The sequence below is a fragment of the Necator americanus genome, chromosome IV, assembly GCF_031761385.1.
Source record: "Necator americanus strain Aroian chromosome IV, whole genome shotgun sequence".
NCBI lineage: Eukaryota > Metazoa > Nematoda > Chromadorea > Rhabditida > Ancylostomatidae > Necator > Necator americanus.
In genome coordinates this window covers 16,406,037-16,430,847 of record NC_087374.1, presented here as the reverse complement: position 1 = coordinate 16,430,847, position 24,811 = coordinate 16,406,037, and the positions used below count along the sequence as shown (strand labels likewise).

General features: G+C 40.9%; 7 protein-coding genes across 10 annotated transcripts; 5 read left to right on the top strand and 2 right to left on the bottom strand.

Moving 5' to 3' along the window:
- Positions 1-166: 166 nt before the first annotated feature.
- On the bottom strand, positions 167-23,050 carry RB195_001525 (uncharacterized protein; the record flags this gene model as incomplete). 3 transcript variants are annotated; one of them, XM_064198348.1, is made up of 12 exons in its annotated part: positions 167-390; positions 482-563; positions 3,944-4,003; positions 4,075-4,164; positions 4,312-4,384; positions 4,724-4,864; positions 5,115-5,174; positions 5,233-5,295; positions 5,537-5,747; positions 6,287-6,428; positions 18,989-19,084; positions 22,940-23,050. In XM_064198348.1, the coding sequence occupies 12 exons, from the start codon at positions 23,048-23,050 to the stop codon at positions 167-169; spliced, it is 1,353 nt and encodes a 450-aa protein (XP_064054229.1). The 3 variants fall into 3 exon arrangements, with proteins under 3 accessions (XP_064054229.1, XP_064054231.1, XP_064054232.1); XM_064198350.1 differs by lacking the exons at positions 167-390; positions 482-563; positions 18,989-19,084; positions 22,940-23,050 and adding exons at positions 3,692-3,709; positions 5,971-5,987; positions 6,043-6,049 and having other exon boundaries at positions 6,287-6,425; XM_064198349.1 differs by lacking the exons at positions 167-390; positions 482-563; positions 18,989-19,084; positions 22,940-23,050 and adding an exon at positions 3,692-3,709 and having other exon boundaries at positions 6,287-6,425.
- On the top strand, positions 1,593-2,255 carry RB195_001529 (uncharacterized protein; the record flags this gene model as incomplete). Its single annotated transcript, XM_064198354.1, has 1 exon — positions 1,593-2,255. One exon carries the CDS (start codon positions 1,593-1,595, stop codon positions 2,253-2,255), a length of 663 nt encoding a protein of 220 aa, XP_064054235.1.
- Positions 2,280-2,666, top strand: RB195_001528 (uncharacterized protein; the record flags this gene model as incomplete). The annotated part of the gene is made up of 1 exon (XM_064198353.1): positions 2,280-2,666. One exon carries the CDS (start codon positions 2,280-2,282, stop codon positions 2,664-2,666), a length of 387 nt encoding a protein of 128 aa, XP_064054234.1.
- Positions 2,918-3,637, top strand: RB195_001527 (uncharacterized protein; the record flags this gene model as incomplete). The annotated part of the gene is made up of 2 exons (XM_064198352.1): positions 2,918-3,243; positions 3,292-3,637. 2 exons carry the CDS (start codon positions 2,918-2,920, stop codon positions 3,635-3,637), a joined length of 672 nt encoding a protein of 223 aa, XP_064054233.1.
- RB195_001526 (uncharacterized protein) lies at positions 17,822-18,307 on the bottom strand (the record flags this gene model as incomplete). The annotated part of the gene is made up of 1 exon (XM_064198351.1): positions 17,822-18,307. The coding sequence occupies one exon, from the start codon at positions 18,305-18,307 to the stop codon at positions 17,822-17,824; it is 486 nt and encodes a 161-aa protein (XP_064054230.1).
- Positions 23,051-23,525: 475 nt separating the features above from the next.
- On the top strand, positions 23,526-23,891 carry RB195_001524 (uncharacterized protein; the record flags this gene model as incomplete). The annotated part of the gene is made up of 1 exon (XM_064198347.1): positions 23,526-23,891. One exon carries the CDS (start codon positions 23,526-23,528, stop codon positions 23,889-23,891), a length of 366 nt encoding a protein of 121 aa, XP_064054228.1.
- Positions 23,731-24,795, top strand: RB195_001523 (uncharacterized protein; the record flags this gene model as incomplete). Of its 2 annotated transcripts, none has more annotated exons than XM_064198345.1 (1): positions 23,731-24,795. In XM_064198345.1, one exon carries the CDS (start codon positions 23,731-23,733, stop codon positions 24,793-24,795), a length of 1,065 nt encoding a protein of 354 aa, XP_064054226.1. The 2 variants fall into 2 exon arrangements, with proteins under 2 accessions (XP_064054226.1, XP_064054227.1); XM_064198346.1 differs by having other exon boundaries at positions 24,133-24,795.
- Positions 24,796-24,811: the final 16 nt, after the last annotated feature.

Sequence of the window (24,811 nt, the reverse complement as noted above, 5' to 3'; positions counted from 1 at the left end):
TGCAGAGGCATTACGTTGGCACTACCGCAGTATAACGAAATCAAATAACGGTTTCCTAACTATCCAATTGAATTCATTTGAATTGAAGTATTTTTCCGTTTCTGATCCCGACCTAGATAGGAGCAGAAGCAGTGTGGAACTTGTTTGGGTGAGAAACGTTGTCAGCTTAGTCCCGGCGACAGCAAGGACAGAAGAAACGAAGGAACCTCTTGCGATATGGCGCTATTAGTGCCAAGACAGCAAGTAGAAGTAGAATTGGTCGAATGAGGAATGCTGAAAGATGTGCGACGAATGCGTCCGCCGCTAAATGAAGCGGTAGTTCTCGTACGGATTCGGGGGGAAAGTCAAATGCGATCAAGATATCCTGACCGAAGGAGATCACGGCCCAAACTGGAACATATAAAATAAGACCAACATCTTCCTTCCAGTTATTCACTGCCTGCTAATTTTTTTTAACATCTGCTAACTAACATAGACTTACTTAGATAGGGCATTGATGTAATCACATGGAGGACGAGTTGAAAGAGGATAAGTGAGAAGAGCCTCCATTTACCGTCGCGAACCTTAAAATAGTGGATGGATGAGCTTATTTAGTTATTTATTTTGTTTATTTACAGTACTGATGTGCAGCTTAGCAGCACATCGCGTGCATTCTTAATTAAAACGCTTATGTAAAAAATGAAAGCAATTTTTTGTCCATTGTTTAAATTGCCATTTCTTTTCATTCATTTTCATTCTTTTCAATGTTTAGTTCATGTTTATATTATCACAAAAAGTGGAGGCCTTATTAAGTACATTCAATAGCACTTATTTTCACACATACTACTTCAACGTCTTTACAGCGAGAATTAGACGAGTTGGAACTACAGAAAACAAAGGAAAAAGAGTGGGCTCAGGAAAATGTCCAATACTATTGGATATTTTTCGAGTGAAATAATGAATAAGGTTTTGTTGCTTTTACAGTGCTGATGAGCACTGCGCCTATGCCACGGATGCAATCCTCTGGAATAGAACCACACATAATTCGCTGTTCTCTTAATACGCTCTGCAAAAATAGAAGTTGGCTTTGCAGCAAATGCTGCTATGTTGCTGAAAGCGATGGCTACGTGATCGGGGATAAAATTGTCCCTGACCGGTGAACTTTGTTAGAGAAACAACGGAAGGAAAAGAGAAAATTTAAGTTAACCAGTGGAGGGGGAGATTTATTGGTGTTTTGATGACACTAATTTGATTTGATTGGTATTTCACAAGGTTTATTTGTTGGCTAGAATACTGGAATCAACACAAAACTAGGAAAGGCCACAGAAGAGGAATACAGGATTGGAAGATTTGGACAAGGGGACCGGAATGCAAATGGCAATCGTCTCGCCGGGCTGTTGTCCGTCGCTCGCCTCTTTCATAGCAACTCTCTTTTCATGAAAAAAGATCATCGTCGGTGGACATCGGAAACGCCCAATGGCGCGACTCGTGCGGAGATCGACCACATACTCACCAACCGGAGGTGGTGTCTACTTGATGTCTCAATAGTACCATCCTTTTGTAGTGGTTCTGATCACCGTCTCCTTCCTGCGAAAATACGACTTAGCCACACGATGGAAAAGAACATCTGCTATCGGCGACAAAGGAGAAAAGAAGTCGTCTACGGCGATTGCCTACTCCAGGACTGCTTGTCCCAAGGTGACTGGCACATGGAGGAGGACCCAAACGTGGAGTACGAGATGCTGCTCAGAGGATTACGAGCCTGTGCTGAACGTGCCTCGAAGCCGCGCACGACAAACTTGGATCGAATTTCGAAGACCACCAAGAAATTGTTGGAAAGAAGAAGGGCTTTGAGGCTTGATCCGAATGCATCGCACATTGCACGGTTAGTAGCAAACACTAGCTGCAGAAAAGCGTTGCAGAAGGATCTTTTGAAGTACAGGAAGAAGAAGATTTTGGAAGCAGCACGAAGAAGAACGAGTCTAAAGAAGTGCCGCAGGGATCTTCGCGAATATAACATTCCGCTAGCAGCCTTGCTGAGCGAATATGGGACTCGCACGTCTTCTCGTCGTGAGATGGAAATCATTACGGAGAGGTTCTACTCGAACCTTTTCCGTTCATCAACCCCTGTGTCAAGCCCAATCATCCCCACTGGCGAAGCTCAACCACGGATTCTCCCTTCGGAAGTACGAGTCGCTATCAAGAGCATGAAACCTGGCACAGCCCCCGGACCTGATTTTATATCAGCAGACTTTCTTCGGGCTAGTGGCCACTAGCTCCATTTAATCTTAGCAGCGCACATGACATCCTACCTTGAGAAAGAAAGGATCCCAGACCAATGGAGGACCTCGCGAACCGTTCTTATCCATAAGAAAGGTGACCGAGAGGACCTTCGGAACTACCGTCCGATATGCTTGCTGAGCGTGTTATACAAAGTGTTCACCAAGATCATCCTCACGCGCATATATAGGACGCTGGATGAAGCCCAGCCTCAAGAACAAGCTGGATTCCGCCAAAGGTTCAGCTGCTTGGACCACATCCAGACCGTGTCGAGGGTCATAGAGGTTTGCCGGGAATACCGCCTGCCCCTTGTTCTAACCTTCGTCGACTATGAGAAAGCCTTCGACAGTGTAGAAACGAATGCAATTCTGTTGATGTCGATCAAAGTGTGGACGCTTCGTCTTTGAGGACATTAGCCAATTGCTACCATCTATGCACCACGAAGATACAGCTTTTCAACCGCTCCTTCACCATACCCATTGGAAAGGGGGTACGACAAGGCGATATTATATCGCCGAAGCTGTTTACGGCCGCATTGCAATGGAAATCACTATCCTGGGATGAAAGGGGCATACGTGTTGATGGAAGATTTCTTTCAAACCTTCGTTTCGCGGACGACGTCGTTCTCTTCTCAAGCAGTACCAGTGAAGCAGAAACGATGCTCAACGAATTAAACGAAACAGGGAAGAGAATAGGACTGCGAATAAACAGAAAGAAAACACAGTTCATGAAGAACACCTACTGCGAGGACGGAGGAGTACAACTTGAAGGCTCCCAAATCGTAGAAACTTCGTCATACGAATACCTCGGACGTTCTATGAATATGGAAAACGACTTGAGCGAAGATCTGAATAGAAGAATGAGAGCAGCATGGGCAGCATTCGCAGCCGTCAGGGTAGCTATGGACCGACTGACGGACCAAGACCTTCGCGCCCATCTTTTCGATTGGACAGTTCTTCCAACGCTTTGTTACGCAGCGGAAACGTGAGCAGACACCGCTGCCACGTCTAGAAAGCTACTTACTACCCACAGAGCCCTTGAGAGATGCCTTCTGAAGTTTAACCGGCGCACACAACACCTAGCCGGTCTTCGCAGATCCGAATTAATAGGAATGTCCCGTCTTCGCGACCCAGCAGAATATGTATCGAAAGCAAAACATAGATGGGCCGGTCACATCATGAGAAGAATCGACGATAGATGGACTAAAACAACGCTAGAGTGGATCCCAAGAGATGCTAAACACCCTCGAGAGAGACCGCCAACGAGACGTGTTCGCTACACGGATGGGTCAGCTGAGAGTTTAGCTGGATACGGCTCAAGGACCTCGTCAACGTCACTCACGAAACTTGAGGACATCTTGGATGACAATGACGAGTAAACGAAACGAGTGGAAGAGATGCTGGGGCCCGCACATCCAGCGAAGACAGGCCATCTAAGTATCTAAGTAATACTGCAATCAAATAAACTATTGAGCAATCGCGTGAATGTGTAAATGAACGAATAAGTAGATGAAAGAGCGAAAAGTGAATGAATAAAGAAGTAACTAGAGATAGATAAATGAAAAGCGTGAATAAAATCTCTGTGCTACCCCATGGCAGAATTTTCTCTCCGCAATGCAAAATGACCAACGAATATATGAATGCAAGGAAAAAAAAATGGCAAAAGACAAAAATCGAAAACCTACTTGATCATATGGTGAAGACTTGGTATAATCATCTCTTCTTCTACAGAACACAATGAAGGACTGCAATGAAAATGGCCAAATGAATGGTAACAGGAAAGAATAGTACGCTCTATACAGAAAAGATGACTTACCGCAAAAATCTGAATGCTCAGAGTGATAAATGCAAGACAGGCAGCTAGTCGAATAATAGCTGTGGCTCCTAGTTGGACATATATCGGCACCTGTACAATATATATGATTTTGGAGAAATAAATAACAATAAAAGTTTACAAAAGTAGAAAGAGTTCTCGTTTCTTCTCTTTTTTATGTATTTCAAGGGCTGCTGAGTTCTTGAATGAGGCAAAAAAGGACGAAAGAAATCAAATTACCTCGAATAAGGCGAGAAGTGTGTCGATCAACGTGAAGAGTATTGGAAAAAGTTGTACTTTCAAGAATGACCATCTAAAAGTCAAATTAAACTAGAATTTTACTGAACACGCGAAAATATAACGTGATTCAAATGATTGAATAAATGAACAAAAAGATAATTTTCAGTGCATTTCTACGGAAGCTGGATTTTTTAGGTGTATTTTTAATGCTTGGAACCTTCATTCCATTTTTTTCACAAAGTAAGGGTGGAAAAATGCTAAGGGCCCCAAAACCATAGTCTTAATTAGAACCACAAAACAGAAAGCCGCTGTAAAATGCAGCTGTATTTCACAAGATTTTTTTGAAATATAAATTTGCGCAAGCTATTTACGTTCCCTCCCCCCATTTTCCAATAAAATGTAAGAGACTTACACATAAGGAATGTAGTTGATTTCTTCAGGTCGCACGATAGCCTTATGGGCATAGTAAAAAGCTACGACGGAAGAGAATAAAGTAGACCAGAATAGAATATCCGAAAGAATGTAGCAGACAAGTGCCAAAAAAATCGTTGCGCTGGAAAAATCAATATATTGATTGGCGTCCGTTCTACACAGAGTCTTCTCGAATCAGGAAAAAAAGTTATCCTCAGAACCGAATTTTGCGCTAGAAGTGTCTTTGTTAGTGTCGGCGCGAAATCACATATTGCAACGATGTTCCACTAATTTTTAGACCTCCATCAACAGAGTCTCCTAACGCTGCGAAAATAAAAAGTCCTCGTGGGAAGTATCCTCGAAAAATTGTGTTCGCTGGAGCTTGAACCTACCTGTAGATATTGTATGTCGTGTATCTGGATAAGATCTCCTGGTAAATTCTCAGAGATTCACTAAAATTAAACGATGAAGAAGAACATCAACGAAGTAATGAAAATCACTAAAACTTACTGTTGCAGCGAACTTGTCGGTACATCGTAATAATTACCACGATGGTATTTCAGTAGAAGTTCCCTGAATAATCAAGAATTGTGGTGGGAATTTAAAACAGGGGTTTTCTTTTCTTTCCGCTTTTCATATATGCCCCTTTTCCGGTACCAGAACAGAGCCACAGGGGAACGAAAAAACCAGGAACGAAAAATATCAAACTGCATACGTATTCATCATAAAAGTAATTTCGCTCTAGGGGAAAGATAAACAAATGAAGGAAGAGAAAAAAGCGCTATTCCCTCGAAGCATGAAAGCATGAAATCACCTGGATCCGTAATAAGTAACACTGGTTTTTATCTCCGAATATACATCAAATCCACATTCTAGAACCATCGGCAATAGTAGGAATAGTGTGAATACTTTCAAGAAATCTCTTTTGATAGTCGCTGACAGTACGAGAACCAGAAGAGATAGTGCACATTTCGCGGAGAGTGCAGCTATGCGATAGTAATTCGGAGAGTATGGAATAAGTGTTGCTGGAAATATAAAAAGATCTTACGGTAGCGCTGACAACGATAGAAATGTGGCCAAAAATAAACCATTTTTGCACAAAAGTTATGTAAATAAAATTAATATGCGTAGGAAAGTAAGTAAGTATGCGTAGGAAATCTATACAAACAGAGGATTTAGAAAACAAAGATTTTTGAAAATCTTCTGGAAATTCAGAGATTATTGTGAGGATTTTTCGAAAATAGTAACCTTTGCTATCGCTTGACCTTCATTAAAAAATTGAAGACGAACTTTGGCAAAAGGGTTCACATAACAATATACCAAACAACTGAAACCGATCAATAAACGAACAAAAATCAATAAATTCAAAAAAAAATCAATCAACAAAAATCAAAAAACCAATTAGCGGACTTAAAGTAGAAATGACCCGCAGTGAATGCAAAATTGTGATAATGAGAGTAAACTGAATCGGTAGTTCGACTAAAAACCAAAAACAACGCAATGGAGATAATCAATTATTGATCTGTAAAATCAACAATTACCTTCATAACGTTATTGTACTCACCAAATGTCGTAACCAAATCGTCAACCACTGTCACGTTTAATACGCTGCCCTGACTGAACACTGCATCGGAAAGCTCGAGATCTGTGACGTTGAACTCTTCTGGCACCTCGCCAGAAAACGATAACAATTCGTCTTCCATCCTCTAAAATTTCGATTGAGAGAAATGAACGACGCCAAGATCAAAACACATTTCCAGGAAAAAAGCTCAAATGATGAGAAAGCTACGGCAAGAACGACAGAAACGTGGAAGAGAGAGGAGGAAGCAGTACAGAGAGCGATTCACCGTAGATCAATCAATAAATCGATAAGTGACGGAGTCACATATGTTCCTCGTGTGCCATTCGCTGCCACCATTCGCACCACATGGGTCTAATCGTTCCGGAGAAAAAAGTGTGTAATTACGTAAATCATCTCTTAGCCGCATTATGAACTTGGCATATTTTAGCGAATATTAATGGTTCATCGAATAATCTTGAGCAATGAAAAACTAGAAAATTGCGTGGTCCTAAAATAGTGTCATATTTAGAGAGATTAGAGAGAGTGTGAAGAAGCGTAATAAAGTGCGAGTGTGTGTCACAGCGGATGTGACACACGTTCGCACATTTCATCAACAATAGGCTTCCTTTTTGATGAGTGTGATCAGTGCGAACTACAGTATCCGCTGCACAGTCTGTTTCAGAGTTACTGGACACTTTAACATATATTTAGACCAAATATGGATTCGAAGTATCGTCATCTGGCACCGTATGCTGCGAACATCTTGAAACATGCAGAAAAACTCTGGGATAATTAATTACAGCTTTTACTAAATTGTATAGATGAGACCAAGCACAAATTAGACATAAATATAAGAAAATATAGGTATAGATTACTGTAATTTCTTCTTAATTTTTCCTTCTTTCTTTCATCAAGATGTAGCAGTGAACAAATAGGTAACAGATTTTTAACTAATAAACGCTCACAGTTGTTGGTGTAACATGTTTTCAAAACGGATAAAATAAGTCAGTTTGGAGGAGTGAAATAAAGCATTTAGTCTTAAATGAGGAGAAAACTCGTTCACCATCACGGGCAAAGAAGTGTGTTCTGTCGGAGCGTATTCCAATGCAGTACAAAAGAACAAAAATAGGACAACTTATTCTCAAGGAACATCACCTACTAAGAACACTTTGTGGTGGAATGTGATCCAAAGGAAAGTTTGCGAGGTGCCATGAGAGTGCTTCGCGTGTACATTATCCGAGCTTAAATTCACTGGAGATTACTAAGGAAATTAGTCGCAGACGAGTTTTTGCAAAGAAGACTACTCGGACGAGTTTTCTCGATGTAGTCGATCAAATATTGTTCATAGCTACTTATATGTTTTTCATTCTATAGCACTTGGAGTCATAGTTTATTTTGTTTTTTTTCTTTGCAAAATTTCAAAATATGTAACCAAACAAAACATGCTCTCGGACAGGTTTTCTGGACAAATAAGACTATATGACAAATGGAAAATTATTAAGAATTGACCACTATTAAAATAAAGATCACTAAGATAAATTATGGAAGAGTCAAGGAGCAAAAACAGCTTTGGGATCCGGACGAGATGACATGAATTCAGAGCATCTAAAACACTCAAGGCTATACATATGTTGAATGGAGCAGGTTTCGTGCGGAATTCTTCGTTCCTGATTGAACTTGAATTTTGAGAAGGAGATTTCGGCGCTTCAAAATAAATGCATAGAGACACTCAGTGTTCTTGAATTAAGCTCTTAAGTGTCCGTGGAGTCCTTAGTGAGTTTTTCTGAAGAGCATGAAGCTGCAATTTTTTCAGTTCTATGCAGGTACAATAGATGACCAAAAACCAAAAAAATCTACTCATTAGTGAATTTCATGACGAATTTCATGAGAATGAGGATAAAGCGTCTGGCGTTAATCAATCCGCTTGGGGTGCGCCACCTTCACTTCAATTCAGAATCGTTTGAGGCTTACAAACGTGTAACTGGCCTGCAAAAGGACTAGGAGGGCCCATGTCAAGTCTTAGTTTTATCCTCCGAAACAAATCAGGTATTAATTTATCGACCACGCAGAAATGAAAGGCTCAGTGGGCACTTAACCTCCCATCGATGCTGTAGCAACAGCGACTCACTTACCCAGTGCGCTAGAGCAGGCCGGATTTTTTTTTTTTTTTTTTTTTGGGGGGGGGAGCTAAGCGTTTGACATTCTTTGCTACGGCTAACATTTCGGTATCGTCGCCTTCGCAGAGTCTGGAAAACCAAAACATTTTTAAGGTATCCTCTGACATTCCTTCTGCAGGGAAAGTTTTCGTAAGGGATCACGTTCAAAACCAAGGACCAATAGAGCACAAGTCCTGCATACCTTGGTATCCGACTCGCTCTGTTGTAAGCGCATCATTAGCTTATCGATGAGGTATGTTCTGCTTGATACACCTTATCGACAAGCTGCCAAAGTTCAAGGAAGATCGAAGTTTTATTTTTCAACTGAGTCGTGTGATTTATGTATTTAAAGTGGTTATGCGACCACACAACCAACAACCTCGAAAACATATAGGAGATACCAACGTGTAGAAAAAACCGTTGAAAAAGATAATTAGCATGAGTTCCAAACCCAACAGGAAGGAGACAAACAAAGTGATCAACGTGGAAGTCTCAATTATGTATAGACGTACTTGCGGAGTTTCAGTATTTGATAGAAGCACTTGACAAAACGGTAATAAGAATGAGTTGATATCGACTGCATTCTTAATTTACATTGCGAGATGAATTTTGCAAAAAATACTGGTGATTTCGAAGATGCACCGGTAGACACGACACACAAGTTTCATTTCAGTTCATGTTAAGAGAGCTTTCCATCAGTTTTCTGTACCTTTGCGTCAATTGATGGTCATCTTCGCAGAGAAGTGTATGAGAAGTGTAGGTTTGGTTAACATGTCTCTCTTTACTAGTACGATCCACTCGGCAGCAACGGTCGTGTCAAGAAGCTAAGAAAGGGTGTTAATCACAGAGAGAGGATTAATCCACTGCGGACACGTTGCTGTCCCTCTCGCGAACAGATGTGTCGGTCAGCATCTTGAGAACTGACAAGAATTCTCGATGGAAATAAGAAGAAAAATGTTATAATTGTTCTTCTCAGACGTGCCCAAATGAGCACATCAAGAAAAAGAATAATTTGTTCTTTCTGATGTTTGGAACTTTGACTGTAGAATAATTGTGAAGGTGATGTCTGAAAAGACGGATACGGTGCATGAAGCGTCGTGCAGGTCCTAATTTGCAACTTGATTTTCCGTCACCGAAACAAATTGTGAGTTTGCCGGCAACACAAAAAAATGGTGTGTTCATAAAAAAAACCCGATAATAATGGCGAAGAGCGCAAAAAAAAACTGACCGAAAAGATAGCTTCGCCTAGTTGTTCAGAACAAGACTGACCGAAAACTACTTCTATGCAGAACACTAAACAGGAAGGAGCTACATAGAGCTGCGGGGTAAGATCGGTATTTCTGCAGACGTTAATCTCATAGTGAGCTTGTTAAAACGAACTTGCGGCATGGAAGCGCATAATACGGCGTCCTTCACATTTTGATATTTCAAGAATATGTATTAGGAATAGGAAAAAAGGATACAAATCGGCAATTTATAACTCTACCATTTCGTTTTCGATGAAAATAATTCGAAGCATGACAGAAAAAGTTCAATTCTAATTTCTTCGAAAAGTTATGAATGGAGACTCGAAGTATACATAGCTTTAAAAAAACGTTTGACGTATTCATAAGTGATGAATGCATAAAGTGCGCTGATTCGAAAATTCCCAATTTAGTTTTTTAAAGAGATCAGAGGGAGGAGCGAGAGGAGAAACCCATAAAATCCTATCAAACTGTTAAACGATTTTGAAGACGAACTCCGAAAATGTTTTAGGGTAGTCTAGATAGCGAAAAGTGGAAACTCGTAGATTCGCTGCATGCTCAAGGAATAACGATGCGAGAGAGAACAATAGATCATCCCGAGTGTTGCAGGAGAGAGAACAGCTGCACAGTTCGCGAAAACCATGGAGAGCCACTAAGGATCATGAAGAGATCGAATCCGGTGGTTCATCTGCGATTTGGCAAAATGCCATGTTCTCTCCTAGAGCTTAGCATCTGCAACCACATGCATTAAAAGCGCAATTGAACGTTCATTGAGCGCTTAACGACACTGTTGTGTTTGTGAGTGTGTGTTCGGATACGTGCTGTGAAGCCTTCAGGCTCAATCCACCGCAGATGGGCGTCGCTCGCGTCGCGCCTAATGAAAGGCGCCGCCTAAAAACCCGTCGCGGCAAAAACTTGCGTTTCTTCCCAGTTACAATAACGAAACGATATCTCCAGTGTTTTAACTGGAATTCTGGAAAATTGACGAGTCAGTCTGCTTCAGTAGGACTGACAACTGCACTTATGAGATCAGATACCATTATCTACAGAAATTCTTCAATAGTAAAAAATTTCAAAACCCGAACTTAAAAACTTTAACTTGAAAACTTTAAAAAAAAACGAATAAATAGTTGTATAAATAAACTATACGCAGAGAATATTCAGTAAACGTCCCAAAGTTCCATGAAACCTCAACGCGAAAATCACAGAAACGCAAAAATAAGCGTAACTTCATATTTGAAATCTCTTACATCTATTCCACGTTGGCAAATGAATTTCAACTACTCGTGTAGAGAAATTCAGTACCAGGAGAAATCAAACGATGACATCGAAAAATCGCAAGGACTAAAAGGACCTGTTCATTCGCGTGGACGAAATTACGTATTGAAGGGGTTTTAAAGAAATAAAGCAATCCAATACAGTCACCGTAGCTGTCATTTGCAGTGGTGACGAGACGAGAAAAGTAAATAAATAGTAGTTGATAGAGTAAAAAAACAGAAAACGTAGAAAACGTCTATCTAACCACACAAATAATTCAAAGAAAAGTGAAAAGTGAAAATGAGAAATAGATAGAGATTGGCAAGAAAAACAAACTGTTACTAGGGATGTGCAGTGAGACTGAACTTTGACTGACGACGAAAATCGAAGTTCAAAAAGAAATAGAACTTAGAAGTCGCCTGCTCTTTCAATGAGAATTGCGTTTGGATTAGGTGTAGAATGAGAGATTGTGTATATAAGAATGCAATAAAATATTATAATAAATAGCAATAAATATATATAAGTATAATAAATAAATGAAATAAGGATAAAAACTGTGTATATAAAAATTTCTAATCAAAACGTTGATGATTCGTTCGAAACTACAGGGTTACAAGCAAACTGTGGCACACACTTGTATGATGAATTGAATCCATTTTTTACACCCAGCACATCAAAATGACTGCTGTGGTTCGGAGAAAGAGCACAGAAGGCGAAGCACAGGTTAAAGGCGAGTTTTTAAAGTTTTTTCCGTTAACGGAACTGTCATCTCATGACTCTGTTGTTGCTGGTCGATCGATAAATGTGAGCAGGTTCGATAGTGCTGATCAGTCGAGTGCATGGAACCTATCGGTGATCATAAAGCGTGACGAAACCAGGTTACTCTACTATGTAGCGCATTACCTCATTAAAGGCCACGCATGATGCAAAAAGGTTCAATGGATACCCGAGGAACATTCTGGGACTACAGCACCTTCCCAGAGGAGATTCACGGACAAAAGAATACGCTAGGATCATTTGAACCAAAACGTTCTTGGAAATAATTAACTTTTCTTTGAACCTCCTCTCTTGAAATTTTCTAGGGATCTTGGGGAAATTCCAGAGAGGCAAGCAGAAAAGAAGTGGAGACAATGGACAACATGATATTACTTTGAGAATCGTCTGGATGGCTAAATGACCATACGAATATGTGATTGCAAGGAAAAAAGAGCAAAAAACAACGGCTGAAAACAAAAAAAAACAACGGCCAAAAACCCTTTCACAGTTCCAAAAAGAAATAACACCAAATAGTTCCTTGCATGCTGAAAAACGCAGAAACGTACAATTTTTTTTTGAGGATCTTTGTTAAGATTAACGAAATTTCGCAACAAAAAAAAAAAGATTTCACCGTTAAACGTCAACAATAAGAAAAACATTGGTCAAATATAAGACGGATAAGCATAATAAAATGTGGATAAATTGTCTGGCATTAATCGATCCGCTTGGGATGTGCCACCACTTTCACTTCAATTCAGAATCGTTTGAGGTTTACGAACGTCGAACTGGTGTGTACGATAACTTGCGGAGGCTAGCCGATGTGTCAAGTCAGTGTTTTTTTTTATCCTCCCAGACAAATATGGTGTCAATTTATCGACCCAGAGGGCATAAAAGGCTTGGTTGGCACTAGAGCGGTTTCGAACCTCCGATCTATCGTGCAGTCGCAGCGAAACCTCTAATCGACTGCTCTACACTCACCCATTATCCTTCAAGACTTTATCCTTTGAGTATAACACACCCTAGAAGTTAATTTTGAGCCAGCGGCTGCTTCGAGCAACAGCAAGCGACACTCACAGAAGAGATGAAGTTTGAGTAAATGAAATTTTCCAATTACCAAAACTTTTTTCCTGTTCCATCTTATTTCTCGTTTGAGTTCTTTACAAGGTTTTCCTAATAAAAAGAAAATATTCCACAAGTAATTGTGGATAAATATCATCTTCAAATTTGGTGAAAACAACTTAGTGGGTCTGAACAAAAAAAATAGAACAAGTGGCTGAGGTTTCTGGAAAACTGAAGAATATCCGAACGAAGCGGATTTTATTGGCATAACAAAAGCAGCGATCGTTGTTTTCATAAGCTTCTCTCAGTCGGGAGGAAGATTCAATTTGCTTCCGCTCGCATGCCTTTTTTCTTATAATGTCGCCCAACAATAAGGACATTTGGACGATGAGGAATAATTTCTACCAGCTGTGGAACATCGATGGGAAAATTGCGTATAGGTAGAAACTGTCCGTAATAGAACCAGTTCTCATAGGTTCACTTGGCAACTATTCCATGGATCGTCTAGTAGAGTTCACTTTTCGGTCTTTTTAGTCACTTTTTTTAGAGGACGTCGCAATGGTACCATGCTCTTGTACGAAGGCTGTTTTGCGAGCGTGAGCGCAGCAAAATCTCGCCCGAGACGAGTTTCGGGTTACACGCTTGTTGTCCGTCGAGTTCTGCGTTGTTGTAATGATAGTTCGTTGTAATCTGTAGACGAAGGAACGTTTTCGATACTGTGTCGGTTAAATCACCTAATTTTCAGTGAGTGATAGTTCGCGCTATTAGCGTTTCGTCGAACAGAAAGAGAAGTGAGAGAAAATTGTACAAACTAATAGAAAAGTGCTGGTGATAGTGGAGGATTTTTAGTTATTCAGAGTTGAGAAGTTTGTAGTAGTTAGAACCATGCACTTCAGGACCTTGAGGACTGAAACTTCAGCTTCAAAAAACGCTGTCTCCAAAAAAACGTATCAGAGAAGTCGAGTCTGTGGAAAATTCAAAAAAATCGGCCGCAGATGGAACGCTAAGGGATCGGTTAAGCTACAAACGCAGGCAAATAAAAATATCCTTCTCAGGATTTCAAAGTCTGCTAATTCCATTATCTGGGAGTTGTTGCCCTCGCATACAAATAAGCAATTTTATGACTACTGACATTGACAAAAAGTAAAATTTCTTCTTGGGGTCGAAAAACAAAAACAAAAAAGAATGTTGCGAAAAGTTTACCTAATACAGGGGATCAGGTAGTGTTCAATTCTTCGCTTGGCTACGTACAATTTTCCTGAGATTGAATTTCCTAGGCTCTTTGGATACAAATCCCAGAAAACTCATGTGCTCTAATGCAAATCTTGTCTATCAACAGCCACCTTTTAACAAAAGTTCAAGCGTTAACTGTAGAAAAACTAAAAGTTAAAAACATCCCATTAAAAGAACGAAGTAGAGACTGGAAAAGGAAAGAAAGGATGTTCGTCTACGTCTTCTCGTTCTCAGTTAATCAAGCAATCTAGTCAGCTATTTTAAAAGCAAGAAATTACCCAGTACTAACTTATGATTGATCTGGAGGTTTTTGCCAGGCACCAAAAGATTTCCGGTCTAAGGAACGGAGAGAGTGAAACAAACGGATGAAAAATCCATCGTACACACAGAAAAAATGTCTAAAAAAGGCAAGTGAAAAATAGCAGCGACTCGGAACATGTCACAGAATTAGGTTGGATTTATGTCGGAAAAATAGCTTGACAGGATTTGTATTGAGGAAAATCGGTTGAAAATTCCAACGAAATTGTTTTAACTTGGATTGAAATAAAACCTATATGGATAGAAAAAGTAAGCGGCAAGGAACTACCGAAAACTAGAACGGCAATCCTTCCATAATTTTCACCGGCAGAAAACGTGGCTAAACGTCAGAAAGAAAGAGATGGACGTTAATGACCCCGACTGGGCGATCGCCGCCACCGCCGCGACGGCCAGCAGCTGACTCACCGTCGAGGCGGGATCGCCGCCAGGAAAAAATCATGTAAAATCCACTGACATCTGATAAGAAATTGAAGTGCGTGGCGTGTTGTTTTGCTAATTGTTGCAGAATTGCTTCGTGTAGAAATGTGAGAAGTTTTCGCAGAGAATCCTCCTAGAGTGCTGTAAGATTTCTAATTCAATGCAGCTTCCTGGACGAAATTTGGCAAAACGACATCTGAAACAAAGAATATCTTCAGATTAGAAATTTTTCAGATTTTGAAATCTTATGGATGCCATAGTTCGCTTGGGACAAATGTAGAAATAGTTTGAACAACGTACAACTGTCACAATTCACAATCAGTTCCTAGTTTTCTTCTCCTTCGGAGGAGAAAACTCTACTCTCTGTGCCCAACAAGAGAATTGTCAACACCTAAAGATCATATTCCATGAAGCAATCCACAGATCACGGTAGCAACCTATGGAGAAAGAACAAAGCGACCAAAGAAGACACCTTGCGCACGGAATTCATCCACAAAGTTTTATGTATACTGCACTAGTGCTGTGAGTAAGTGTTCGGAAAACACACGAACGTTCCACTTTTTCCGCTGAGGACCGGAAACTGAACCCATCCTGACCTTTCCAGCTCTTATATGAGATGATTCAGCACACAAAGTGTTGTACATGAACTGGCTTTTCCTGCTGAAAGGCTGGACCAAAGATAAAGCCGCACTTCGATCGTAACCGGAACGAATCGCTGTTATATAAGAAAGAGGAATACCGTAGCTGTCTTAAAATCCCATATTTTGCAGATATGGTCGTATAAATATGTATGTTAGCCATGAACTGAGAGATGTGTCGAACAAACAGCGGCGGAAACTCGCGTCGGCATCCAAGGCCACGTTACGTGGCCAGGCCGGAGATCGTTAGCAAGCAGTGTTAAATTTGCCATGACATCTAATTATCTCATCTACTGTAGGACACAGTATCGCTTCTAGGCGCACACAACACCCGACACAAGCAAATTTATGCATACATTAGATTCGTTACCATACTGAACTTTTCATAGTGGGATAAAATTCCGGAATAACTTAATCCAATCGATTCGCAACCATAAAACGTGCTTGTTCATCACACATTTTCATCAGATTAAGATCGAAATTTACCGAGTGCAGATGGCCTGCCTACTGTAAGTCGCAATATGTTGCGTCTAAGCTGAAAAATTGGTGCTGGCCCGATTCACGCAAGTCGTTTAGAGAAATATCAAAATTGGTGTTAATTTACTTAAGGATACGTCAGGGGAATTTTTATTCTAGTTAGAAAATTTGGCAAAAAAAGAGGATGGACGAAACGAAACACGAAAGAAGAGCGAAGTACATCCGGCGATGAGGTCTATGCCACGTCCCTTCTTTACCCGTGCGACGCTGAATTCTAGCTCTCATCGTCTCGTAGCTTCATTCTCTAGTGGTAATCAAAGTGGCACTTGAAAAATGAGTACGAGTTTTGTTTTTTTTTTTACTTCTCGGTGTCCGATTTGCAAAAGAAGGAGGATTTGAGAATTTTACAAGAAGCTAGAAAGAAAGATGCTTAAAAGTACTCTACATGTAGAACTCTGTATCCATTTAGCTCCGCCTACAAACTTGAACATCTCTCCGGCAAGTTTTTCCACATTCGCTGATAACTTCTCATGTTTCGCTCTCATTTACTCAAGAGCAGCTTAGATTAGCAGAAAAAGCAGAATAGAATGAAACCCAGTCCGGCCCACAAATAAAATGTCTGCACGACATACTGTTTGAATGTAAAGAGGAATGCAACAGAAAAGTGCCAGGATCTTCCAAGGACGGAGCCACACCTGTCATTTTTTTTCTCAGAAATTTCAAGCGGCAAAAAGGGTGAGTTTCAAAAGTGATTTGCATGTCGAAAGTAGTCGGGCGCTTTTTAATGCATGGAGCTGCCTTAACAATTGGTCTTTCAAGAAGTAAGAATAATCTTTAGATTTGACAATACCTTTTTGCCTTTCTTTTTTTCTTTTGAAAAAAGTACCATCAATAAGATGAATGCCTAGGGAACAGAAAAATAGAATTAGAACAAAGCCCGGGAAGATAATGCTGGACCTAAATTTTCTACAAAGGATTTGTCGTCTTCTCTGGAAGGGTAGAAAGGATAAAGGATAAAGTTTCCTAGCGTCACTCAGTCCGCTTGGGATGCGCCCCCACGTTCACTTAAATTCAGAATCGTTTGAGGTTTACGAACTGTAACTGGCCTATACAATGACTTGCAGTGGCTAGTCGATGGGTGAAGTCAGTGTTTTTCTCCTCCCAGACAAGTCTGGTACCAATTTATCGACCGCGGAGGGATGAAGGGCTTGGTGAGCACTAGGGCGGATTCGAACCTCCGATCGAAGGAAGCGGAACCTCTAACCGCTACGCTACACTGGCCCATGATCGTTGCAGAAAAACAAGAACAGAGTTTCAAGTGGGCCCTAAGACGAATGTGAATGGTATACTGCATCGCTTCCTTTAAATTAAACAGCGGAATAACACCAAAAATGTTTTCCCAAAAAAATTCCTGATTAAATTCCACTGTCGATTATATCGACATCCACTCATTTTTATCCGTCTTCAATTGAAAAACCATTCACACGGAAAATTGCAAAGTGAAAAAAAAGTTGAGGAAGTAAAAATCATATGGTGTAGAAAAAAACTATAATACTGTTTGCAGAGAAATACAAAGCACAGCGAAAATTGAGCGAAGCGTAAACTGTAAGTTGTAAACTTATGCTATCTAGACGTTTTAGGACTCCTGAAAAGAAATATACTCCGCACTGCCTCTCAGTACGAATGGCACGCTACTGAAAATTCATAGCCGCATCGAAGGAATTTTGTGTGTGTTGGCAACTAAGTTCCCGCTGTTTTCTAAATTTTAATATTTTAATATTCCGTATGCATGCCCATAAATATTTGTGGCATAATGTTTTATGCCATTCGAAAGAAGATGTTTTGTTCTATCGGAATCTATGTTTTGGTTTTTGCCCAAGCTAATTTATATTAATTTACAGATCATTAAAATGGAATATCAAGTTGAGAAAAATGAGCATTTTCGACACCTCCTTCTATTTGCTTTTAATCGAGGTTCTAACGTCACAAGAGCTGCTCACCAGTAACTATTCGATAAAGAATTCGTTGCTTGTATCCATGAGTTGCGCGGTGACGAGCAAGCAAACCAGCGAAGATTGTGGCTCGTTGATTTTTGTTGTCGACACTGAAGCATGCAGAACCCATGCTCCATACCTTTGAACCTTTCCCAGCGAGTGAAGATGTTTCTCCATGGCAGTGTGAGAGCATTTTCTCAGTCAGTTCCGTCGTCGTCTGACGCGAATTTTCGTGTAAAAGTTGTTTTAGTCGTTCTTCATCCAACTCAGCTGGACGGCCAGAAGGTGCGTCCCTGAGGTCAAATGTTCCATTTTTGAACTTGGCACACCAGTCACGAGCGATTCTGTCAGCTGTGGCACCATCTCCATACACAGCACAAATGTCGCGAGCAGCTCTTGTGGCGTTAGAACCTTGATTAAAAGCAAAAAGAAGGAGACGTCGAAAACGCTCATTTTTCTCCACCTGACCTTCCATTTTAATGATCTGAAAATTAGTATAAATTAGCTTGAGCAAAAACTGAAACATAGATCCCGATAGAATAGAAAATACTCTTTCGAACGGCATAAAACATTATGTCACAATTATTTAATGACAAGCGGAATAATAAAATTAAAAAACGCCAGGAACTTAGTTACCAAACTAACAAAACTTAGAATCAAGGCACATGATAAGTAGAAGAAACTTCGGTGCTGACGTACGAAATGTTGGGCGTCCTGTGCGCGGAATAAAAATACGGAAGAAGGTGCGAAATTTCGCAGCTACTGCGTTCATTAAATGGATTTCCAGCATAAATTTACCCAGCGAGATAGCATAGTTGCAGGCGGAAGCGCAGAGAACTCAGCATCAGAAAAAATGAAGCACTTCCACTCCACACTGAATACATGTGAGAAAACTAATTAAAAATTGATTCTATGCAGAGACAAAGCTGAAAAACGGCGTACGACAAATCTTCGACATTATTTCCCTTAAGCAGTGTTCCTATTCGGAGACTAAACGCACGGACTTTTAAAACTTTTGTAAACGGAATAGTAGAAGAGGGCTACTGAGAGAGAAAGCACGTTCGTTGCGTTACATGGTTATTCTAAGCGACTACTCTCTATAAAGAGGTTTGTTTTGGTCATAGAAGTCGTAACTAGTTACTTTTAACGTACGAACCAGTCCTATCCACTTTGATTTCCGGTTGAGGTAGGTGAGCATCCGAAAATCCTCATGATCGCGGCCACAACGGCTTCCATGTACAGCATAAGATGGCTAAAACGTGATTTCAAAGTGTAGTAATTTTTCGGTATCAATTTCTCGTTTTTCCACACTATTTCTATGTATTCTTTGGGATAAAGTTGCGGTGAGGTTCGAGATAGAGCAGTGAGCAAAATTAATGTTCATTCATAAATCGTATATATAATTATTTTACACGTCATTGCTGCATTTTTTATTACATTGCTTAATTTCCTTAGTTTATATTTCATATTTCATCTTATTTCTTCAACCATATTAACGACAATTACGCAAACGCAACACGTTCACCCAATCGGTAACTTCTCCAAACGTTTCATTGTGGCAATGCATAAAAGAAATACTTTATACTACTACTTTATGAATACTTTGAAATCTACGATACGCCGTAAGAAACTTCGAAACAGCCAGCAATTGAAAGTCACTGTTTGTGAAGAAATTGAAGGAATACCCCACAAAATGATGGAAGATGGAAAACACCTTCTGTGAAAACTCTGCCACTGTCAAGAATAGAATATGAATAAGGCAATTATATCTGAGAGACTTCATCTGCAAAAGTAACTTTGAAAAATCCTCGGAAGTGTATACTGTTGCTAATATTCATTGATTGTAGTAGAGGCATGAAATCCTGATGAACAAAAGGCTTATTCTATTTTCAAATAGCGTAATGAATTTCCGATCGTGTTGTACAATGGATTGATTGACTTGGTTATAGAAGTCTAGTGTGGAAGTCGAAATTTTCAGCGCTAGACCAGGATGTGATTTCGAAAAAATTTTCTCAAAATTTCGACGTAAAATAGTTTAGTGCGCTTAACATGCGCCTTTGTTTTATCAACTCCTTTCAATTATTTGTTCATTGCTTCATCTTGTTCTCTATCTTGTTTTTCAGGAAGATGTTCTTAACAGCCTTTATGCTACCCAACCCACCAAATCTCATGGAAGAGCTGGTGTGCAACTTGAAAAGAGAAGAAAACAACCAACAAAGAGAAAAAAGAAAGGAAAAAGTGTAGTTTTTTATCGACCAACAAGCGAAGCAAAATTTTCCAAAACAATCAGAAGAGTAGGCAATGAATTACAGAGTAATAATACAGGAAGTTGAAGAATTTCAAGTTTAGAGATTTCTTCTCACGTTGCTACAAAATAATAGCTGACGGTGGCATTGGATTACGTGGCTGACCGATCCAAAACAACCTAACCAGTGCACTTTACAATTGCTGAGTTTCAAAGATTTCAAAAATCGTACTAGGCATGAAAAAAAAACAAACTAACAGATTAGTACGTGAAACGTTGTGAAAAGATTATTTCTGATTTTCTTAATATAAACAGAGATCAGGTGAACACATCGATGCACTCAGCATATGTCCTTAGTGCTGTTATTTTTGGTTTGTTTTCAAAGCGTTCACTTTAATTTTTTTTTTTGAAAAGGAGAGTGTAGCGCAGTAAAAGAGGACTCACAAGCCCTGCACAGCCGAATGTTCGAACCCGCCGTAGGACACGCCAAACTCTGCATCTCTCCCGGGTTCATAAATTGATACAAGAGTTGATACCGGGAAGCGCGGGAACACTGACTTAACACTCGAAGTTTAAAACGCGTGGACAAGCGTGCAGCCCTCTGGGAAAGGCAATTTATCATCAATTCTCTTGAAATGGAAGCATGTTTTCTCCAACTCTCTAACTCCCACAACCTCTCGAGTGACTGATCCTAGCCGATGGTCTTGCTTGATTCGTGATTGCTCCACTACTTCTGTGGGAAGAAGTCGTTCACTATTAAGGTTAGCTGTTCTCCAGCAAGGACTCCTGGCGTCTTTCCAAGGTCCTAGGTTCTCTACATTGAGAGTCCATATTGGAGGTTAGTTAAAATTTCACCACGATATACAATCACGCATAAGAATTGCAATTTTATGGCAGGTGCAATTCACTAATTGTGGCGAAATTGTGATCCATTTGTTCTTGCTCCTCTGTAGTGTCCTCAACAGAATTTGCAAGTGTAGACCTTACATAATCGGTCGCACCCTGACTGCGCCTGGTTCTGCTAGCATTCGCAACCTGATCTCCGCAGTGAAAACAAGAAAACGGTATGCTACGAAAGGAGCGAAAAGAGGAGCTGATCGAGCACTCGAAAAGTCACACACCATGAATCGGACAAGTTCTACGGTACGGCGCGAAGCCATCAAGGAACATCACGGCTCGTTGAGGTCAACGTCGCTGCAGTTAGCATCGGACTGTCTGGTCATGATTGTTCTTCGAGAACTACACACGTCAGATTTGAGGATACTATAAAGCTGCGGTGATCTGATAACTATATTTTTTTCGTATTACTGTTCGAAAATGGCTGATTAGTGCAGACCAAGCATAAAAGAAATGAGGGTGTAAATGCAGTGGTGTTCGCTGGGTAAATTTCACGCACTTGATTTGGTCGAAGGGAAAATTCTATGCGCTGGCACCTGAACGTTATATGGATAGATAGGTGGAAAGTTCATGAGAAGCAGGTTTTCAAAGGTCCCTACAAAAAGCCACACCAAAAAAATATGGTTAGAAATTATAGCGAGTCTACCCCATTATTCATTTACTCACTAAAATTTACTTGGTTCGTTATAGATTCTTCTGAACCAATAAAGATTCTCTTTCTTATCATCCTAAGGTCTTGTTAGAGTTAGTTGGTCTTAAACTTCCTTCTCGAAACTGCTGCCTACAGTTATGCAACTGCTGATACATGCCACTATCGATGGACTCAGAAAAAAACTGAGGAAAATTTCGCTAAATATTCAGAAGATGGGTGTTAGGGATATTTTCTCCGCTATTTTCTGGATATAGCAGCAATGTGAGAAATTCTATCGTCCGGTAGCAAGAAAAAAGCTAGAAATAATTCAACACATAGATGAGAATCAACTGTATAAGCGAAAAAAGTTGTTGCCTTGTGACAAATACGAGACATTCCAGTTTAAGTCCATTTTTGAACGATTGGTGAATGAGAGATTTTTTTGAGATTCCAGAGCTCAAGATTTTTCTGCTCGATGAATTGAGCTCCGCCGACCAAGGTGCAAGGATACTACCATTATTCTGCTTATTGTTGTAAAATTATTTTAATTTGTTCATTAGAGCAAGACTATTCATATCTTCAGGAATTCCCTCATGAGACTCGCAGCTACCAGCTACGGCTAGATTATGGCTTGGTGTCTATGTCAGTGAGGTATGTTTATACAGAATAGTTCGAGTGATGCGTTACTAATCTCCATATCGGGTTACCGTGCCACAAACAAAGCAGGCTAAGGTGTACTGTGTCAACATATCACAATATAGCGGTAGAAGGAATATAAACGCCAAAACAGCTGATTGTGCACGGAATGGCAATGAAAATAAGCTTATTCATCGAATTAAAAAAAAAGTAAGGTGACTATTTCGTTGGAATTTGTTGTCACGCCAACCGAAGCAGCAGAATTTCATTCTAGCAACATCATCATCGAGAAGTGCTAGCATGCCACAAATGAAATTTTTCCAGAATCGCTAATGAGATGGAAAACAGAATTACATGCATTTTTGAACGTTAATGACGTGGCCAAACCATCTAGATGGGTAGCTGGTAAAATTTAAGAAATGGATTTGGAGAAATAGAATAAGAGAATAATGAAGATAAAACGAGAGGACAACATGAAGTGGATGGCTCAGAGCAGTGGAAAGTGATATGGTCCCCCAAAAAATCAATAAATAAAAGCAGCAGACATAAAACGAAGGAAATAAAATCATAGTATAGAGGAATATTCAACGAAAATCTAGTTGAAATAAATTCTTGAAGGAATAACTCTTAACTTCTGCTATTTCTTCTGTAAAAATAATAGTAAATAGCTATAATAAACCTCCTCCACAACGGTTTACCGCCTCATAGTGGCGTGGAGGTGACACTGGGCATCGAACTGCGATGCACAGCGGAGGTTCGTCTTCCGGCAGGGTCTCCCAAGCTGAGAAGGAGTTCGACACATCCGACATTCCGACTTCTCGGAATCGGAAGCCTAGCTAAGAGTAAACCACTGCTAAGATTCACCACCGTCTTGGCAAAATGTCGCAAGGTGGTTCCCTGATCCATATAGGTTGGGCGACGACCTGTGGTGAAAGCTAAGCTCGCCGTGGCATGGCTGCTTAGTTTGGGGAAAAGTCTCTTTGCCACTCCAGCATATTCACTGCCTCAGTGCCCTGCACACTGGGCCCTGCCGTCTCAGACGTCGGAGGTACGGCGATCGGTGAGAGGCGATCAAATCTCAGGTTGCTCAGGACGTCATTGATTCTGGACCAAGGCGACACACGCACGACTCGCCATGGAGACTGTCTCAGACTGTGTGCTTACAACGCGAGATCAGTTTCCACAGACGCTGACCTGCATGCCCTTCTCGGAGCTGCAGAGCGTATCAAATTTCACGTGATTGCTCTGCAGGAGACCAAGTGCAGAAGGAGCGACGTACGACAGATGAATGACGTTACACTCGTCATTCGTGGAGAGGAGGTTCCGTCACGAAATGTAGGCGGTGTTGGTTTTGTTGTGCACCCATCTGTCGTCCATCTTGTCGATTCTCACGAGATCCTGTCACCTCGTCTGGCCATTCTTCGCCTCCGCCCTCTGCGCCAAAAATCCATCAGTATCATCAACTGCTACTCACCAAAATCAGCAGCTGATGAATCCGAATTGGACGCGTTTTACGAGGAGCTGGAGGAAAGTAGTTCGCAACGAGAAGTTCTTCTACAAATTCGTTGTCGGAGACTTCAACGCAAAACTAGGAAAGGCCACAGAAGAGGAAAACATGATTGGAAGATTTGGACTATGGGGCCGGAATGAAAATGGCAATCGTCTCGCCGGTCTGTTGTCCCCCGCTCGCCTCTTTCATGGGAACTCTCTTTTCATGAAAAAAGATCATCGTCGGTGGACATGGGAATCGCCCAATGGCGCGACTCGTGCGGAGATCGACCACATACTCACCAACCGGAGGTGGTGTCTACTTGATGTCTCAGTAGTACCATCCTTTTGTAGCGGTTCTGATCACCGTCTCTTTCGTGCGAAAATACGACTTAGCCACACGATGGAAAAGAACATCTGCTATCGGCGACAAAGGAGAAAAGAAGTCGTCTACGGCGATTGCCTACTCGAGGACTGCTTGTCCCAAGGTGACTGGCACATGGAGGAGGACCCAAACGTGGACTACGAGATGCTACTCAGAGGATTACGAGCCTGTGCTGAACGTGTCTCGAAGCCGCGCACGACAAACTTGGATCGAATTTCGAAGACCACCAAGAAATTGTTGGAAAGAAGAAGGGCTTTGAGGCTTGATCCGAATGCATCGCACATTGCACGGTTAGTAGCAAACACTAGCTGCAGAAAAGCGTTGCAGAAGGATCTTTTGAAGTACAGGAAGAAGAAGATTCTGGAAGCAGCACGAAGAAGAACGAGTCTAAAGAAGTGCCGCAGGGATCTCCGCGAATATAACATTCCGCTAGCAGCCTTGCTGAGCGAATATGGGACTCGCACGTCTTCTCGTCGTGAGATGGAAATCATTACGGAGAGGTTCTACTCGAACCTTTTCCGTTCATCAACCCCTGTGTCAAGCCCAATCATCCCCACTGGCGAAGCTCCACCACGGATTCTCCCTTCGGAAGTACGAGTCGCTATCAAGAGCATGAAACCTGGCACAGCCCCCGGACCTGATTTTATATCAGCAGACTTTCTTCGGGCTAGTGGCCACTAGCTCCATTTAATCTTAG